At 42.1% G+C, this 21187-nt stretch overlaps 1 protein-coding gene across 5 annotated transcripts in view; it reads right to left on the reverse strand.

Annotated features, from left to right (window-relative positions):
• tbc1d22a (TBC1 domain family, member 22a) overlaps positions 1 to 20692 on the reverse strand; it is a 243135-nt gene extending 222443 nt beyond the window's left edge. For 2 of the 5 annotated variants that reach the window (XM_052034180.1, XM_052034184.1), the window contains exons 1-3: positions 20429 to 20692; positions 9397 to 9453; positions 5069 to 5403 (exon numbers count right to left, since the gene is read on the reverse strand). In XM_052034180.1, the coding sequence (XP_051890140.1) occupies positions 5069 to 5403; positions 9397 to 9453; positions 20429 to 20490 (454 nt within the window). In that variant the 5' untranslated portion in view covers positions 20491 to 20692. The remainder of the gene's footprint in view (positions 1 to 5068; positions 5404 to 9396; positions 9454 to 20428) is intronic. The other 3 variants (XM_052034185.1, XM_052034181.1, XM_052034183.1) reach the window with 2 other exon arrangements.
• Between the last annotated feature and the right edge of the window lie 495 nt (positions 20693 to 21187).

Consider the following 21187-nt stretch of genomic DNA (forward strand, 5'->3'; position numbering starts at 1 on the left):
ATAGGAAGAATAGAAAGCTCCGGCAGATGAATGCGTGGCTGAGTGACTGGTGCAGGGGGCAGGGCTTCAGATTTTTGGATAATTGGGACCTTTTTTGGGGGAGGCATGACCTATTCGCTAAGGATGGGTTGCACCTAAACTCCAGAGGTTCCAATATCTTGGCGGGAATATTTGATTTAGTTGTAGGGGAGGGTTTAAACTGATCTGGCAGGGGGATGGAAACCAGGATGTTAGGTTACAAGATGCTAAGGTAAAGGAGGGAGTTTATAGAAACAAGTCCAATGAGGATGGCAAGAAGGACAGGCAAGTGAGAAGTCAGGATAATTTGCTGAATAATAGAAGTACAACAAGTCAGGATGTTAGGATACAGAATGTTAGGATAGGGGATGAGGTATATAGGAACATGTCTAAGGTAGTATGTAGTGAAGATGGTAAGAAGGAGAGACAGGTGGAAAGCCAGGATAATCTGCTGAACAATAGAAGTACAACAAAATTAACAGCAGATACCGGACTAAACGTACTGTATTTAAATGCACGTAGCATTAGGAATAAAGTAGATGACCTAGTGGCACAACTACAGGTTAATAAATACGACATTGTGGCAATCACCGAGCCATGGCTTTATGACGGATGTGATTGGGAACTGAATGTCCAGGGGTACACAGTGTATCGGAAGGATAGGCGGGTAGGCAGAGGGGGAGGTGTGGCCATGATGGTTAGTAGTGATATAAAATAGATAGAAAGGAAGGATATTGGGTCAGAGGAGGTGGAATCCTTGCGGGTAGAGCTAAGGAATAGCAAGGGTAAAAGGACAATAGTAGCAGTCATATATAGGCCCCCTAATAGCAGTCAGCAAGTGGACGATAAGTTGCAGTTTGAGATAGAAAAAGCATGCCAGAGTGACAATGTGAAGATAATTATGGGGGATTTTAACATGAAGGTGGACTGGGAAATCCAGAATGGCGGTAGTACTCAGGAGAGGGAGTTTGTGGAATGTCTAAGGGACGTTTTTCTTGAGCAACTTGAAGAGCCCACTAGGGGATCTGCTGTTTTGGATTGGGTGCTGTGTAATGAACCGGAGGTGATTAGGGAACTAAAGGTAAAGAAATCACTGGGAACCAGTGATCACAATATGATTGAGTTCAGTTTCAAGTTTGAGAAGGAGAAACTGATAACTGGTGTATCGATATTTCAGTGGAACAAAGGAAATTACAATGGTATGAGAGAGGAGTTGGCCCTAATTGATTGGAAGAGTAAGGACAGCAGAGGAGAAATGGAAGGAATTTCTACAGGAAATAAGGAAATTGCAGGATAGATATATTCCAAGAAAAAAGGTTTTTAATGGAAAAAAGGCGCAAATGTGGATAATGAGAGAGGTGAAGGCTAAAATAAAAGCAAAAGGGGCGGCGTACAAAGCAGCAAAAATTAGTGGGAAAACAGAAGACTGGGACGCTTTTAAAAACCTGCAGAGAGAAACTAAGAAGGTCATTAGGAAAGAAAAGATGAATTATGAAAGGAAGTTGGTGGATAACATTCGAAAGGATACTAAGAGTTTTTTTTTTAACTAAATAAGGTGTAAAAGAGAGACACGGGTTGATATAGGACCAATTGATAATGGTGCAGGAGCTATTATAATGGACGATGGAGAGATGGCAGAGGAATTGAATGAATATTTTGCATCGGTCTTCACCATGGAGGACATCAGCAACGTGCCAGTTAGTCAGGAGTCTCACAAAATAGAATTGAGTTCAGTTAAGATTACTAGGGAGAAGGTGCTAGGAAAACTAAATGGACTAAAGACTGATAAGTCTCCCGGACCAGATGAGGTGCATCCCCAGGTTCTGAAGGAGGTGGCTTTAGAGATAGCGGAGGCATTGGCGATTATTATCCAGAAATCGATAGATTCCGGCGTGGTTCCGGAGGACTGGAGGGTCACAAATGTAGTTCCGTTGTATAAGAAAGGTGGGAGGCAGCATAAAGGAAATTACAGACTTATTAGTCTGACGTCAGTGGTGGGAAAGTTATTGGAATCTATCCTCAAAGACGGGGTTACGGAATACCTAGAGGCGCAGGGCAGGATAGGTCCTAGCCAACATGGTTTTGTGAAGGGAAGATCCTGCCTGACCAACCTATTGGAGTTTTTTGAAGAAATCACAGGTAAGGTGGATAAGGGAGAGGCGGTAGATGTTGTGTATTTAGACTTTCAAAAGGCCTTTGATAAGATGCCTCACAAGAGACTGATTAATAAGATGAGAGGTCATGGAATTACGGGTAGGATAACAGAATGGGTAGAGCATTGGCTGGTTGACAGGAAGCAAAGAGTGGAAATAAAAGGATCTCGTTCTGGTTGGTTACCGGTTACTAGTGGTGTGCCGCAGGGGTCGGTGTTGGGACCGCTCCTTTTTACCTTGTACATTAACGATTTGGATGATGGAATAAATGGTTTCGTGGCTAAATTTGCAGATGACACCAAGATAGGGGGAGGAGCAGGGAGTATTGAAGAGATAGGAAGGTTGCAGAGGGACCTAGACAGTTTAGGAGAATGGGCAAGGAAATGGCAGATGAGATTCAATGTAGGGAAATGTGCAGTTATACACTTTGGAAGCAGAAATAAGCGGGCAGATTATTATCTAGGAGGAGAGAAAATCCAAAGCACGGAAGTACAAAGGGACTTGGGGGTACTCGTGCAGGATACCTTAAAGGTTAACCACCAGGTCGGATCGGTGGTAAAGAAAGCAAATGCTATGTTGGCATTCATTTCGAGAGGTATAGTGTATGAAAGTAAGGAAATGTTAATGAGGCTCTACGGGGCACTAGTGAGGCCTCATTTGGAATATTGTGTGCCGTTTTGGGCCCCACATCTTAGGAAGGATGTGTTGATGTTGGAGAGGGTTCAGAGGAGATTTACGAGGATGATTCCAGGAATGAAAGGGCTTACGTATGAGGAGTGTTTGTCGGCTCTTGGACTGTACTCGCTGGAGTACAGAAGAATGAGAGGGGACCTCATAGCGACATTTAAAATATTGATAGGAAAGGACAGAGTAAATGTGGCTAGGCTGTTTCCCTTGGTGGGTGAGTCCAGGACCAGAGGGCACAATCTTAGAATTAGAGGGTACAGTTTCAAGATAGAGATGAGGAAAAATTTCTTTAGCCAGAGGGTGGTGAATTTGTGGAACTCCTTGCCACATACAGCAGTGGAAGCCAGATCAGTGGGGGCGTTCAAGGAGGAGATAGATAGATATCTAAATAGTCAGGATATCAAGGGATATGGGGATAAGGCCGGTAATTGGGATTAGAATAGTTTTTTTTCCTCTCTTCTTCTTCCCCCATTCCCCATTTCTATTTCCCTTTCCTTGGAGCAGACTCGATAGGCCGAATGGCCTGCTTTTGCTCCCTTGTCTTGTGATCTTGTGATGCCCATGATTTTTTTTTAAAAACAGATGTTATTTACCAAAAATTGGTAAAAATTGGTAAAGAACATCCCCACTATGGTACTTGCCCTGGCAAGAAGCAACCCACACAAGTACAGTTCACCTTCCCCATATACCAGAATTCTAAAGCCCTCTCTTCTGCAATGCATTTATTTGCAAGATCCCCATTTCTGTACTCAGTGCCACTGAACTAATTCAGCCATTATTGCCTTTTGCCACAACTCATACTAATCTTCCAGTTTCAATAGGAGAGCAGGGGAGTTGTGGAAGGCAGAACTAACAAAAAGTAGACTTCCCATCCTTGTTTGTGGGAAAGGACTCCCACACACCTTTTCGTGCACACAACTACACAGATGGGATGGAGCAATGCCAGGACACTTGCATGTCACTGAAACATCCTGAATGCTTTACATTGTTAATAATCTATTTTTCTGACACTATTCACTGATAGCTTCTAGATCATTGGATAAAAATGCTCAATTTAACAAATCAAAAATATCAAATTTTAAATAAATTCAACTCCTGTAGGTTCATTTCAGATTCATTAACAGGCTCTGTAAAATAAAATTGGTTTAAAAATACTCATTCCATGCAGCATTCTTGTAGTCATGGAGAGGATACAACCAGTCCCTGAAGGGATGATGAGCTAAACTACTAGATTACACGAGTTGTTTTCAGAAATGCAAATTTGAAGTCAATAAATAATTTAAGTGATTTAAACATGCTTACTGTAATCTACAATATTACCAATTATACTGACAGTGATTGGTGCCGCTTTCCTCACAGCTCTTGAGATCCAAGATCAATCCTGAACTTGGGTGCTGTCTGTGTATAGTTTGCATGTTCTTCCAGTGAGTGTTTCTGCTGTGTGCCCCAGTTTCCTCCCACATCCCAGAGGTATGCTGTTTGGTAGCTTAATTGATTACTGCAAATTACCTCTCCTGTTGGTGGGTGGTAGAAAAATGAGGGTGGAGTTGAGCATGTGATATAGAGTAGGTGGCAGGGAATGGAAGCAGAAATGGGATTGTTCCACGGGCTGACTAAGCAGCTTCTAGCTGGTATAATCTTGCAGAGAATGGAGATGACAATGTTTAGTTAACCAGTGTTACAGATTTTCGTTGTCTTTGTTTTGTTACACAAGTACTGAAAGTTGCCTCCTTCCACAATGATGGGGAGGACTGGACTAACGGCAGACTGCACAGGGCCAAAATAAGAAGCCAAATTTTAAAAATTAAAATTACAAAATGCTTTGTAAAAAACCAAAGCTATAAATATTGCCAATGTTGGAGAGTGAAGAAAATAAAATGGTCAATAAAGCAGGGCAAAAGGGCTGCAAAGGTGTGTCAGAAGCAACATGCAAATTAGAATATCTAAATTAACAGAGCATAGGAATTAAAAGTTTAGCAAATAAAGTTAATTGTGAATCCAGTCTTATATCCAAAAGTAAGCTATACAGTACTTTCAGCTCCTCAGTATGCATTTCTCCCAGTAATGACTTTACAAGCCAAACACCAAACTACCAAAGGAACTAAGGCCTGCATCTTTGGAGAAAGATGTGGAAAGAAACATTCCCTTTTCCACCTTGCAAAGTTTCAATGTGAATGCAAAAGCAGTATTTAAAAGAATTCAAAGATTACCTGTTGATGTGTCAAGCTCAAAGCCAGTGTCAGACTTCACAATGTTTTCCACATTGCTGTCTGCTTCCTCCAAATTGTTCAATTGTTCTGGAGTTGCCTCTGTTGGTTTGTCCTGCTGCTTCTGTTCCTGTAATTTGCTGTGTATTTGAATTACTTTATTTGCTGTTTCCATGACAACATCTGTATTCAGATTTTGAGCAGCCATCGCCAGGAGGTCGTCATCATCATCCCCAACATCCCAAGCATCGCTTGTAATACTCTCAAACTCCTGGAAAGTTTGAACCTTCTTTGTCCTTATTGATACCAAAAGGGGCTTTGAATTTGCTTTGAGTAAGCTGTTGACCAAAAAAATATATAGTTTAGATACACTGGTACAATCTTCCAATGAACAGAAATGACAATGTATAGTTACCTGGTGTGTTATGGATTATCATCTTACTTGTTTAATTTTGTTACACTAAAAATCATGCATGCTTTCCAACAATGTTTGAAGAGTTTTATTTAAAAATCAAGACTGTCAGAATATTTGCATTAAAAATCATCTCCATCACAAGGCTGTTAACAATCATCCTTTTTTCACATTACCCATTAATTACTTCAGATATACAAGGATCAACTCAAAAAACAAAGTCAAGCAAGGCCTCTGCTCTCTCTCTCAACACATGAGAGAGGCACAAATTCTGGATGCCCGCTTCCAAATGGTGGAAAATTACTTTGGTACTCAAATACTATAGCCAATCTTGTCAAAAGAACTTGTATACCAATTGCTTCACAAGGCTATTTGCTTCAAGTTTAAACCAGTTATACCAACTCAGTACAAAACATGCATTTGTAAAATGTTTTTAACATGGTAAACCTCCCAGGGAGTGTGCATTTCACAGAAGTGTCCAACAACATTTGACATTGGATAACATGGTAACATTTGGGCAAATAGAGAAAGAGAAAATGGCAGCTAACCAGATGGCATTGGTCAACTAAATAAACCCATGAACTCATCCCAATTGTTATTAATAGTTATGACAAACGATGGCTGGGCTCAAGATGTGCCATGTGCTCTAGTCAAATCAAGCAATGGTGAGAGATCGGCTGTTCTCCATATCTGTTCAAATCTACATCCTTGAATTTCAAAGTGTGGCTAAGTGGTATCCCAAGAGAAGCAGCAGGACAAGATAAAATAATGGTTTCAATGTGGACAAAGGTGGACAGAAAACAGCAGTTAAGCAGCTTTTCACTGTTTTATCAGTCTAAGTCCCAAGTAAAACAGCTGATAAATCAACACTACATATACAAATTAAAAAAAGTATTTCTCAGCATAGCAGGTAAGGATAATGGGATGTGTGGTGAGAAAGTTTCAAGCCAAGCAGCTCTGTAGAGTTACCCAGCATGGAAACAGGCCCTTCGGACCAACTTGGCCATACCAATCAAGTTGCTTAACTGAGCAAGTCCCATTTGCCTGCACTTGACCCACATTTTTCTAAAACTTTCCTATCCATGTACCTGTCTAAATGTCTTTTCAATGTTGTAATTGTACCCACCCCTACTGATTTCCACTGGTGACCAAACTTGTACTTGAAATAGAGTGTTTTGAGAGCTCTCAGGTTATAATCCAAGGCCTAAACAACTTCTTCCTTAACCTGGTCAGGATAATGAATGCTTTTATTCTATACTATTGGAATTGAACCTTCAGAACTGGAGAAGGAAGCGATACAAGTTAATTTTCTTTGGGGGGGGGGGGGGGGAGGGAAAAAAGATGGTGGGGCAAAACAAAGGCAATGTCTGTGATAGGATGGGTCAAAATAGCTTAATAGGGTGGGTTACCAGCAAATTAACAGATCATTACACAAGTCTAGTAGCTTAACGGTGGGATTTACCCATTAGGCTAGACTTGAGAGTAGGATGTATATATAAAAAAAATGGAAAATGCTGGTAAAATTAAGCAGGTCAGACAGCAAAGGAACAGCTAATGTTCCAGATGAGGGACTCTCCATAAGACTCCAGAAAAACAAACAAGTTAGTTAGGGTAGCAGCAAAGTATGCGAGAAACAAAAGAATTTCTTGATATAAAAAAACTACAGTTGTGTAATTTGTGGCTGATGTGGTCCAGGCATACTAGAACGTTCAGCACACCAGACTAGAGACAGGAAAAGGATTGCATGTGGAAACAGTTCTGATAAACATAGGGATAAAGTCAACCTTCTGGGCAAGTCCCACCATTATGCTACTGAGCCAGTATAATGAGCTAAAGGGCTGATATATGTCCCAATAAAGCTATTTCAAATCATCCTATCACAGACACACCTTTTGTTCTACACATCCCTTTTGATGAAAACCTGTAGGCATCTCTTTCCTAGTTCTGATGGATCCAATGCTGCTGGACATGGAAACAAAATCATAGGACAGTACAGCACAGGAACAGGCCCCATGGCCTAACGGTCTACACCAACTATGATACCACAGCAAATTAATGCCATTTGCCTGCACATGGTCTGTTTACCTCTAGTCCCTGCCTGCTCAAATGTCTAAATACCTCTTAAATGTTATAATTATTTCTACTCCTACAATCTTCCCTGGCAGCACATTCCAGGCACTGAAAACTGAAAAAAAAAACTTGGCTCACACCTCTCCTTTACACTTTTCCCCCTCTCACCTTAAACCTATGCCTTCTAGTATCTTACATTTCCAACCTGGGAAAAAGACTAACTCACTACCTCTCTGATCCATGCCTCTCAATTTTATAAGCTTCCATCAGGTCACCTCTCAGCCTCTGATGCTCCAGATGAAACAATCCAAATTTGCCCAGTCTCTCTCTTTAGTTAAATCTCTTCAATCCAGGCAAAATCATGGTGAACCTTTCCTGTACCCTCTCCCAAGCCGCCATACACTTCCTATTATGTGAAAACCAGAATAGCACAATACTCCAAATGTGGCCTAACCGAAGTTTTAAACAGCTGCAAAATGACTTCCCAACTGTTATACCCATAGCCCTGATTGACGAAGGCAAGCATGCTATATGCCACTTTTACCACCCTATTCATTTGGGTTGCCACTTACAGGGGGTTATGGACTTGCACGCAAAGATCCTGATATACATCAATGTTCCTGAGTGTCCTGCCAGTTTCTCTATACTTTCCTCCAATATTTGACTTCTGAAAGAGAAATACTTCACACTTGTCTAGATTAAAACTTCATCTGCCATTTCTCTGCCTACATTTCCAGCCGGCCTATACCCTGCTGTATCCTTTGACAAGCATCCTCGCTATCTGCAACACCAATTTGTGGCAACTGTAAACTTACTGATCAGCCCATCTACATTTTCATCGAAATCATTGATATACATTACAAAAACAAAAGGTCCCAGCACTGATCCTTGCAGAACACTGGTCACAGACCTTCAGTCTGAAAACCACCCTTCTACTACTACTGTTTTCTATGACCAAACCAATTTAACAACTCACCACAGATTCTGTGTGTCAATCTTCTGGACCAGCCAACCATGAGGGACCTTGCCAAATGTTTCATTAAAGACCACATGGACAATATCACTACCCTACCTTCATTAATTATTGTTAATTCCTCAAAACACTCAAATTTGTGAGATAGGATTTTCCCACACAAAGCCATGTTGACTATGTCTAATAAGTCCATGTTTTTCCAAATGCTAGTAAATCCTGTCTCAAAGAACCTTCTCCAGTAATATCTTTGCCACCGATTTAAGGCTCACGGGTCTGCAAATTTCCTGGTTTGTCCCCATTGCCCTTCTCACACTGGGTATTCTCCAGTCTTCTGGCACCTCGCTTGTAGCTAAAAAGGATATAAAGTTGTGTCATAGCCCTAGCAATCTCCTCCCTTGCTTCTCAGTATCCTGGATAGATCCCATCAGGCACTGGGGACTTACCCATCTTCATTTCTCCCCAATGGCACCACCTTTATATCAAGATGTCCTGGAATGTCAACATATCCTCCATAATCTCACCATCATCTATACCCTTCTCCTTGGTGAATACAGATGTGAAGTACTATTTAAGGACCTCAATCCTCAGGGATGAAGTAGGAAAGTTATGTGTGCATCCAGAGTGGACCTACCCTTTCCCAAGCTATCCTCTTGCTCCTAATCCAAATACAAATTGTCTTGGTATTCTCCTTAATTCCATGGCCCCTTTCAGCCCTCCTAATTTCTTGTTTAAGTTCTTCCAACATATTGTTTCGGAAGTCATTAATAATACAGATATCCTAACAAATGTTTATAGGCAAGTACAGTATCCAGCTGTACAATTCATGCAATATATTCCCAATTTTAAAATAGTTAAAATTTTAAAATTCACACCTACTTTGTGTGCAACAGAGGATCAAATGGAGGATGCTGAGCTCCATAAACATGTTGAATACTGCAAAGTAAAATTGATAGAATCAGTGCAGAGTATATCACAGCAAATCAAATGCTAAACCTTTGCTATTCAATTGCCTTTCAGATGATATTATCCAATTTTTGTAGACCACTAACTAGCATTCATTTTTCTTTTCCCAACAGCCCAAAAACACATTCTATATACTCACCCATCACATACTGGCACCCCTTCTCCCTTCCTCAAAGGATACTCACATTCTCATCCTCACTTAAATTTCATACTAGCTTTCTTACTCTCACTCCCAACAGGCATTTGTATCCTTGTCCTTATCACTTCAACCATCCAAAGGTCTTCACTAGTCCATGATTTGAGATCAATTTGGTGTAAATTATAAAAATGCAAATTTCTAAAATAATTCTAGATACAAAAGTCAAATTTTAACAATGGATGCAACTAAACTTCTGGAATGAAGTCCAGTATTCAATTCTCCCTGGGTCTCTTTCTTCAAGTCACCAACACTCGGCAAGGTACGGTCCCACAAAACCTTACAAAACAGTGCTATACAAATGTAAGATGTTTTTGTTTCCCCCAATAACTATGATACCAAAGAAATGGAAATCAAACAGCAAGCCATCTTGAACAAAGCACACAGACATTTCCTTCACACAATTCAAAGTTTAGGTATTGGCAGCAAGCAACAACTTTCAAAGCCTTTTCACCACTGACAGTGCACAAGTTGGAAGCATGCAAAATGTTCCCCACTTGATTGGTCTAATGGAGTTCCAATAGACACCATCCATGACAAAGCAATCCACCCGGTGGCATCCTATCCATCACCCCAAACATTTATTCTCCCCATCAATACTCCAAATAGCTGCAACATGCATCATTTGCAAAAGAGCATCTGTGGTTCTTCATTAAGGTTGTTTCAGCAGCATCTCCAAAAACACTGAGAAAGACAAAGGCAACAGGCACACAGAACACCACAATCTGCTTGTTGCCAACCAAGTCACACACCATGCCAACCTGGAAATATATTACTGTTACTTGAGGGTCTAAATGATTGACATCCCAACCAGCAGCATGGTGCTAGTGCCTTCATCAGAAGAACATTAATGCCAAAGACAACAGCTGAGCTCCATTTCTCAAGGGAAATGGGAACAGATATTAAATGCTAGCCACAAAGGTGATCACCACATCTCAAAATATACCACAGATAACCAAGAGATGAAATTACTAGATGAATTTCAAACAATACTTTCTAAAAAAAAGAGACATTTTACCCCAATTCTTGATGCTATACAGAGCTTTGAATATTTTAATGAACAAAAAAAACCAAACTCAAGATTATTTAAGACTGCTCATGCAGAGATCAAATTTCAAAAATTACAGCTGTAATTAGAATTACTGGATTAATAATTCAGTTTAAGAAATAAGATTACAGCTCTTATTACACATGTAATAAGTATTTTCAAATCAGTTCAGAACCACATCAACATTTAAACTGTCAATTAAACAAGCTGAGTGAAGTCCAATTATTTATTTGTACCCCTGTTTTAACTCACTTTCCAGGCAGTGCCTGGTACAGTAGCCCATACAATAGGTTCATTATTAGTTACTGTGGAATAATTTGCTTGGTTCAACCAAAGCAAATTCATAGCACCAAAAAAAAACTTGTTCTTTTGTTTTAAAAAAACCTTTAGTTTGCTCTGCACTAAAGTCACTAATTGTGTAGATGCAAGCCTTCTAGGAAATAAATATCCCAAGGCAGGCTGCAGTTTAAGAGATATCCCGTAACTTTTTAAACGTGCAGAATAGTAGGTAGTCAAACTGATCAAGGACACTCAATGCTGAAAGATACCCAATGTGTGTGCCTACATCGTATAGCAGAAACTGGTCTCTAATAATTGTTACACTACCGTCAAGAATGCCGACCATGCCATCCCACACCTATACTTTGATCACCTGGCTATAGTTCTACTCCCAGCTTATAGGCAGAGACTGAGGACTGTAGCATCAGTGGTGAGGACCATGAAGGTGTGGTCAAGGGAGATGGAACCATTTACAGGACTGCTTTGAATCAGGGGACTGGACCACATTCAGGATTCATCTTCGTATCTGAATGAATATGCCACAGCCGTCACTGACTTCTTCAGGACCTGCATGGACGAGTATGTAGCTTCGAGAACATACTCAGTTTTCCCAAACCAGAAGCCCTGCAAAAACAAAGATTCACAGTCTACTGAGGGCTAAGTCTGTAGGTGTTCAAGACCAGTGATCCAAAACTCATACAGGTCCAGATACAACTGACAGAACAAGAGCAAAAAGGTAATTTCAAGTGAAGCTAGAGACACAGTCCAATGCACAACAGTTCTGGCAGGGATTGCATACCTTACTTCCTACAAGGTGAAACCCAACAGCTAAATGGCAGTGATGCTTCACTCCCTGACAAGCTCAATGCCTTTTATGCATGCTTTGAAAGGGAGAACACCACCACACCTGTGCGGATTCCCACAGCATCCAAAAACCCTGTGATCTGTCTCAGAGGCCAATATCCGAACATCCTTCAAGAGGGTGAACTCTTGCAAGGTGTCAGGCCCTGACAGTGTACCTGACTAGATACTGAAAACCTGTGCCAACCATCTGGCTGGAGTATTCAAGGACACCTTCAACCTCTCATTTCTGCAGTCTGAGGTTCCCACCTGCTTCAAAAGGGCAGCAATCATTCCAGTGCCCAAGAAGAGCAGGGTGAGCTGCCTCAACGACTATCACCTGGTAGCACTCACACCTACTGTGATGAAGTGCTTTGAGAGGTTGGTTATGGCTAGAAGTAACTCCTGCCCCAGCAAGGACCTGGACCTGTTGCAATTCACCAACCGCCATATGTCTACAGCAGATGCAAACTCACTGGCTCTCCACTCTGCTTTGGAGCACCTAGACAACAGCAAGACAGACGTCAGGCTGCTGTTTATTGATTACAGCTCAGCATTCAACACCATCATCCCCTCTGTACTAATCAACAAGCTTCAAAACCTAGGCCTCTGTACCTCCCTCTGCAACTGGATCCTCTACTTCCTTATTGAGAGACCACAGCCATGGCACATCGGTAGCAACATCTCCTCCTTGCTGACTATCAACACAGATGTACCTCAAGGATGTGTGCTTAGCCCACTGCTCTACTCCCTCTACACTGATGACTGTGTGGCTAGGCACAGCTCAACGCCATCCATAAATTCACCAATGACACTGCTGTTGGCAGAATCTCAGATAGTGACAAGAGGCATACAGGAGTGAGATAGATCAGCTTGTTGAGTGGTGTCACAACAGCAACCTGGCACTCAACATCAGCAAGACCAAGGAATTGATTGTGGACTTCAGGAAGGGGAAGTTGGGAGAACACACGAGTCTTCATTGAGGGATCAGCAGTGGAAAGGGCGAGCAGCTTCAAGTTCCTGGGTGTCAACATCTCAGAGGATCTATCTTGGGCCCGACACAATGATGCAATCATGAAGGTAGCACGGCAGCAGCTCTCCTTCACATGAAGATTGAGGAGATTTGTTACGTCACCAAAGACCCTTGAAAATTTCTACAGGTGTACGGTGGAGATCATTCTGACTAGTTGCATCACTGCCTGGTATGACAGCTCCAATGTGCAGGATCGAAAGAAGCTGCAGAGGGTTGTAGACTCAGCCAGCTCCATCATGGGCACAATCCTCCTGCCATCAAGGACATCAAGAGGTGGTGCCTCAAGAAGGTGGCATGCATCATTAAGGACCCTCACCACCCAGGACATGCCTTCTTCACATTACTATCATCAGGGAGGACGTACAGGAGCCTGAAAACGCACACTCAACATTTCAGGAAGAGCTTCTTCCCCTCCGCCATCAAATTTCTGAACAGTCCATAAACTCCACCTCATTATTCCTCTTTTGCACTATTTTTGTAAATTAAATTTTTTTTATGTCTTTGTCTTGCACTGTACTGCTGCCACAAAATAAATTTCACAACATATGTCAGTAATAATGATTCATTAGATAGCACTTCGCAGACAGCCTCATAACCCTCCAACCTGAAACCCCTGGTTTCTTCACCAGGAAATACCCAAACTGGTTCAATAAGAATGACCAGAAGATTCAAAAGCTAATTTTTTTTTAAAAGAAAATTGTGGTGCAATGGATACTAAAAAAATAAAATCTTGCATTTAGTAACAGACTGCACTGTTCAAATGTACAAGCAAAACAACTTCTTTGAATGCTTTCAGTTAAGTTATAATGCATTGCAAAAAAACTGCTGGACGAACTCAGCAGATTAAGCAGTACCTGTGGAGGCAAAGGAATACTCAACATTTCAGGTTGAGACTGTGCACCTGGACTGAGAGTGTAGGGGGAGCTGGCTGTATAAAGAGGTGAGTGGGAGGGGTGAGATGGGGGCTGGCAGACAATAGATAGAGACAGGTGAGGAGAGACATGAACAAAGATCCAGACAAGGGGATGGGAGAATGGAGGTGAAGACAGGCTCGAAGGAGGCAAGTTGAAACACAAGAGGATGCAGATGCTGCAATCTGATAAGTAAGGAAGGCAATAAATGGAATCAGATAATGGAGGGACGCTGGGCAGATGGAGCACACTGGGGAAGGCGATACTGAACCAGGTATAGAGTGTGGGTGAAAAGCAGATGGAATGGGGAGTGAACTGAGTGACATTGGGGTGAGGAAAAAAAATGAAGAGACAAGACCAGAAGAAGAGAGAAAGGAGCACAGGGAGTGTGGGATACCCGAAATTGGACAATATGATGTTCATACTATTAGGTTGTAGAATACCCAGACAGAATACGAAGTAGTGTTATTCTAATTTTTTTTTTGGCCTCACTGTGGCAGTACAGAAGGCAGAGGACTGACAGGTCAGGGTTTTTAATGGAAATGGGAGTTGAAATGGCATGCACCAGGTCAGGATGGCCATTGTGGACAGCATGCAGGTGTTCTGCAAAACAGTTGCCTAGTCTATGCTTGGTCTCACCAATATAGAGGATGTCACGTTGGGAGCACTGAATGCAGTAGATGGGGTTGAAGGAGATGCAAATGAATGTCTGACCTGGAAGAACTATTTGGGTCCCTGGATGGTCATGATGGAGGCACATAGGGACAAGTGTTGCACCTCCTATATTTGCAAAGCAAAGTGCCAGGGGACAGGGAGGAATGAGCAAACCAGAGTCACAGAGAGAGTGATCCCTGGGGAAAGCAGAAAGAAGTGGGTAGATCCTGTTGCAGCTGCAGGAACTAACAAAGGATGATGAGCTCGATGCAAAGGCTTGTAGGGTGAAAGGAGAAAAATCAAAGAAACTCTCTTTGTGCTGTTACCTGACATGCATTACACACCCATTAGGGGCATAGACAGGGTGAACACACACAGTCTTTTCCCCAGGTTTGGGGAAATCAAGAAGTAGAGGGCAGATTTTAAGGCGAGAGGGGAGAGATTTAACAGGAACCCTAGGGGAAACTTTTTCACCCAGAGAATGGTCAGTATATGGAATGAGCTGCCAGAGGAAGTGGTTGAGGCAGGTACATCAACATTTAAAAAGGTACTTGGTACATAGATGAGAAATATTTAGATGGATCTGGGCCAAATGCGGGTAAATGGGACTAGGTTAGATGGGAATCTTGGTCAGCATGGACCAGTTGGGCCAAAAGACCTGCCTCTGTGCTGTATAACTCTATGACCCAATTTCCCCTTTTCTTCATCTCCCTCTTCATCCAAGGATTCCCAGGTTCAGTTTCCCTACTTTTTCTTCTTATGGGAAATGTACCTTCTTCCCAAAGACATCCCATTCTCCTGCTATAATATTTCCCACAAATCTTTGTTCTCATTTTACTGCACCTGTCATCACAATGACAGTTCTCTCACTGACTATTGGTCCACTTCATTTCAGAATCTTAAATCAAGCAATGCCCTTTTTCCTAATGTGGCTAAGTTTTACCCAATGAAGCTCTGAATGTATTTGAGACAACACCCCTCCTTCCCTTTATCACAACCAATATTTGGGCAATTAGAATCAAGTCAAAAATATCTCCACTGTTAGTACTCTACTATTTTTGCACTGTGGAGATATTGTTAATTTCCCTGCAGGTTTGCTCCACTGTCACAATACAAAGGCATTACAGAATACCCCTTGTAGCACAACTATGATTTTTTAATTCCAAATCCTGACTAAAGTTATCCTTTCTTTCCAACACAATGTCTTCCCTTATCAGTACTGCAATTCTACTTTCCTTTCATTCTGAATGCATAATATTTCAGAAATTACTACCTTCAACTGTCAATATTTTAACTTCCTTCCTGGCTTCTGGAAACCAGACTGCAGGACAGTAATGCCTACTTATGATGTTGGTACAGACATCTGCCACAACCAATGGCTCAGTTCCTTTCCACTCTATCACTCCCAGTATTCTCCAACACCGAACACCAGCTCAGAGTAGCACAAACAATGAAAATTTCTGCACTTCCTGATAGCTACCCATTTAGTATCCCAAAGTCCATCTGCTTCTGGAGTAGCCACCTATGAATGTCCTTTCCAGAAAACTTAGCCTCCCAAAGTTCTGAGTGACTCCAGCTCAAAAATTCTGAGCCAAACACAAACAACCAGGGACATTTTCCTACTAGTGATCCTCAGGACAAAATTCCCTTAAGTTCCCATGTAACCCACAAATTGCAAGCAACAGATCTCAGATGGCCACCTGTAAAGTTAGTATCCGGTTTACACTAATAATTTTAGTTCATGCATCTAGTCCTCACCTCTCAGATCCTAATCTCCACCATTCTCTTGGACTGCTCCATTTTATAACACATCAGAACCACACTTCTTCCCGTTCTCCATCCAGTTCATCATATTTAGTACTTCACTTAATGTCTTACAATAAGTCTTCATAGTTTAAAAAACTCCTAGTTCACACAACAGTGGAGTTTAACCCAGATAAATGAGAGGTGTTGCACCTTGGTAAGACTAATGTCAAGAGGCAGTACACTCTTATGGGCAAGACCCTTAACAATGTTGACCTTGGGATGCAAGCCCATGGTTCATTGAAAGTGACGACACAGGTAGATCAGGTGGTTAAGGTGGCTTATAGAATGCTTGCATTTATTAATCAAGGTATTGAGTATAGGAGTCAAGTTATGATGCATCACTATAGAACTCTGGCTAGGCCACATTTAGAGTATTGTGTGCAATTCTGGTCACCTCATTATCAGAAGGATGTCGAAGCTTTAAGAGGGTGCAGAGGAGGTTTACCAGGATGCTGCCTGGATTAGAGGGTATGTGCTATCAGGAGAGGCTGGACAAACTTGGGCTCTTTGGAGCAGCAGAGGCTGAGGGGTGATCTGTTGGAAGTGTATCAAATTATGAGCATAGATAGGGTGGACAAGCAATATCGTTTTCCCATTACCAAGTGATCCAATACCAGAGGGCATGTATTTAAGGTGAGAGGGGGGTAGGTTCAGAACAGATGTGAGAGGTACTTTTCCACCCCCCCCCCAAGAGAGTGGTGAATGCCTGGAATGTATTCCCTGATAGGGTGGCAGAGGCAAATCCATTGGGGGCTTATGGGCACATGAATGAGGGAAAAATGGAGGGATATGGGCATTCTGTAGGTAGGAGGGATTAGCTCTTGTGCGCTAAAGGGCCTGTTCTGTGCTGTAATGTTCTATGTACAACAAACCAACAATGCCAAAAGTATCACCTCCTTTACTGAGAGTCCAGCAGTGGTAGCCCTTTTTGTTCCTGCTTACCTTCACACTCCTCTTCTTTTTTTTAATCTTTGTCTGCCTCCATCTATCATTTACCTGCCACTAATTCCACCCCTGCTCCACTCCCTGCCCTGGCACAATCTGTCTGTCATCTTACACCCCTCCTCTGCCCACCAGTCACCTCAGACTCCTATCTCACCACTCCCCTTCTCTTTATACTGGCCATTTTGCCTCTCTACTTAGTCCTGATGCAGGGTTTTGACTTGAAATATTGACAATTCCTTTCCTCCCATGATGCTGCTTGACATGCTGAATTCCTCAAGCAGATTGTTAGTTATGATCAGAAGCATTACTAATATACAGACAAATTGCATCATAAGCCCCAAGTTTCTCAATCTTTTCATTAGGCTGCAGCAACATGCTGCCTCCTACTTAAATGAGGCTTCAATTACCCAAGTCAGTATTACAATACCAGAAAATTGCAGCACATCAGTGGCTAGGCAAGGTTTCAGCCAAAGTCTACAGAGATACACTAAATTTTGTGAGAAGGAAGTGTGAAAGGGTAATCTTAAGAGAAAATAAAGAAATGGTAGAGGTGTTAAATAATTAGTATCCACCTTCACAGCAGAAGACAGAAAATAAAAAAATAGCAAATCAAAGGAGAAAGAAGGACAATCACTATTAAGGGAAAAGGTATCAAGCAAACTAATGGGACTAAAGGCACATGTCAGTTGCCTGGACACAATGGCCTCCACCCAAAGATTCTGAAGGAAGTGGCCACAGACAGTGGATGTATTAGTTCTGATCTTCCCAAATCCCTAGATTACTCCTCAGTCCACCAAGTGCCTCGGAATCCTTTCTTGCCACTTTCCTTCTCTAAACTGGCCACCTCGCCTCTCCACTCTCAGTCCTGATGCAGGGTTTCAACCATTACTTTCCTCCCACAGATGCTCCTTGACCCGCTGAGTTCCTCCATCAGATTGTTGCCCTATATTACCAATATGTCCAAAACAATGTAAAACAACGTATTTGGGAAAACAAAGAGTAGATAGCACACCTACCATTTGATGCTGATAACAATGCTAAAAATCTATTACCAAGGGTGTAACAGAATACTTTCAAAATCATAAACCAGCTGAAGTCAACATGGTTTTATGAAAGATAAATTGTCTTTAGCAAATCTAACAGCACTCAAGGATGTAACCAGCAAAGTGGACATCAAGTACCCAGTGGTTGTGTTTGGATTTCCAAAAGCAACAAGGTAGCATTCAAAAGGTTACTCAGGATAATACCTTAGCATAGAGAAACAGACAGTAAAGATTAAGTCATTTTCACACAGACAATCCATAGCCAGTGATTTAATGAAGTGACTGGATGTTCTGCTTTGAAATTGGCTGACAAACAGAAGTAACAGGAAAGCAAATTGTGAAGAGGGCACAAAATCTGCAAAGGGATACAAATATGTTAAGTGACTAATCATAGCAGATGGAGCATAATGATAAGAAATCTTGGGTCTCCTACTTTGGTAGGCAAAATAGAAGAGCAGATTTAAGTGGTGCTGGACTATTCAATGTTGTTGTTCCCAAAAACCAGGTGCCCCCATACAAGGAAAACAAAGTCACCCATAAGTACAGCAAGTAACCAGGAAGGCAAATGGGATGTTGGCCTTTATTGAAAGTAGGATGGAATTCAAAAGTTAGGTAACGTTACATACAACTGCACAGAGCCGTGGCAAGACCAAACTTGCAGTTCACTGAAGTCTCACTTGTTTGATTCCAGGAATGAAAGGGGTTACTTTATGAAGAATCATCAAAAAGATAAGGCCTACATAGTCTGGAGTTTAAGAGCAAAAGGCAATATCATTGGCAAACAAAATTCTTATGGGGGTTCATAGGACAGGCACTGCAAGAAATTTCCTCTGGTGGAAGAATCTAGAACTGGAAGTTATTGTTATTAGATGAAGAGTCACCCTCTGAAGACAAAGGAGACATTTCTTCCCTCATTTGCAGAGCTGCAATGGCTAAATCACTTACTATTTTCAAAGCCAAATTAGATCTTTCAGAACTTAAGCAGTGTGGTGACCAGGTTACAAAATGAGGAGACCAAGATCATATCTACAATCCTACCAAATGGCAGAGTACACAAGGAGGACCATATGGCATATACCTGCTCCAATGTCAAGTCTTTGTGCAATAAAGGACACGATTGACATAGTCAGAAGAGCTCAGGTCTCCCCTGAATAATTAATATTGACTTAAATCTCCACTATATCCAAAGAATATTTAATTTGTTACTTAATGAAGATTTTGTTCACTACAAAGTAAATTGGAGACCATGTTTTAAACTTGGGTCCTGGAAAACCAGTAAGATTCAACAACTTTTTTTGATTGTGTTAATGGGAAGGAATCTGTAAAAAAAATAACAACCAAAATATTTAAAAATGGGGAAGACCCTCTACTGAGCACCTGCATTCTGCCATCTGACGAAGATCATTGGATGAATAACCTGCAAGGTGAAACTTATAAGTCATTCATCCAATTTCCACTTGCCAAAACAATAGCAGTTTGTCTTTGATTTATTATTACCTCCTATCCCAACAGTCAAGTTTCTCCAATTCCAACCTCCTCAGAATCCACAATTTCAATTGCTCCAGCAGTGACAATTATGTCTTCAGCAACTACAGACCTAAAGTTCTGGAATTAATGTATACTCTAAAAATCCTTATCTTTGGGTCAACTACATCAATATCTCCTAATGTAATTCGCCTTTAAAATTTTGTTTGACAATGAACCTGCAAAGTGCCTTTGGATTCGTTAACTACAGTAAAGGAACTACATAAATAGAAGCTACTATTAACTATGAGAGTTTAAAGAAAATTAAATAACTTGCTTCTCCTTTCCAACTTTCACTTCTGAAATCCTTCCTACAAGCACTCCAACAAGTTGGTTTAATTCCGCCTTTCTTTCGTTTTTGGCCATGGAAAATACACAGCACACACATACAAGTGCTTCACTCGCGCAAAATTCACCAAATTTTGCTGGATTTTGTTTTAAAAAGTTTCGAAATGTTTTGAGTCGGTGATTTTTAAAAAAAAACTTCAGCCACTTTCCAAGCAGCGTCAATGCCCTTGGCAGTCACCCGACCGGATCACCCTTTATGCAGGGCATCCGATAGCGGGCACCAGCCGGACGAGCGAGCGGCGACAGCGGACCGGGACCACTCGCCTCCGTCCCGTCCCGTCCAGCCCGGCCCGGCCACCGAGTAAACACGTCACAGACCTGCCGGGAACTTTGGAAACATTCCGCCTCCAGAACTGCTTCTTGCCGCCGTCACTGGACATGTTTGCCGTGGGAAGAGGCGTCCACTCCGGGCAAGTGTGGGAGGCGGACGCAGCCACAGCCGTGCCCCGACAACGGGCTCTCACATCTAACCCAGCCCGCAACCGCCCGACTCACGGCCGCCACAGCGCCATGTTCCATTCCCAAGAAGCGTCTTTTCTATTGGCTTGAATTTCCCAGGCAACCGCCGCACCAATGAGACCCTGTGTTGTGTCAATGTTCCCATCTGCTACCGGCGATGTCACAGGGTGGGCGGTCCGACCCATGACGTCAGAGGGTCAGTTTCAGTCCCTGGTCGGGAAGGCTCCGAAGTTCCCGGAGAACAGGTTTTATCTTTACTTCATTAATTCCGTATATACCGTGTTAAAGGATGCCAGCACCAGACAGCCAAGGACAACATGTTTTAAAAACTTGAGCACACACGAAACGCTGGAGGAACTCAGCGGGTCAGGCAGCACCGATGGGGAGTCAGGGACAGTGAAGGGTCTCGACCCGAAACGTCGACTGTCCGCTTCTCTCTATCGATGCTGCCTGACCTGCTGAGTTCCTCCAGCGTTTCGTCTGTTGCTCCAGATTCCGGCATCTGCAGTCTCTTGTGTCTCCATGTTAAAAGCTTGGTTTTGCATTCATGTGGGCGGACTGGCAGACTTTGCAAACAAGAGATGAAGACTTGAGTGCTTCAAGTCCGAAACTGAAGCT

This window comes from Pristis pectinata, chromosome 19, assembly GCF_009764475.1.
Source record: "Pristis pectinata isolate sPriPec2 chromosome 19, sPriPec2.1.pri, whole genome shotgun sequence".
NCBI classification, from domain to species: domain Eukaryota; kingdom Metazoa; phylum Chordata; class Chondrichthyes; order Rhinopristiformes; family Pristidae; genus Pristis; species Pristis pectinata.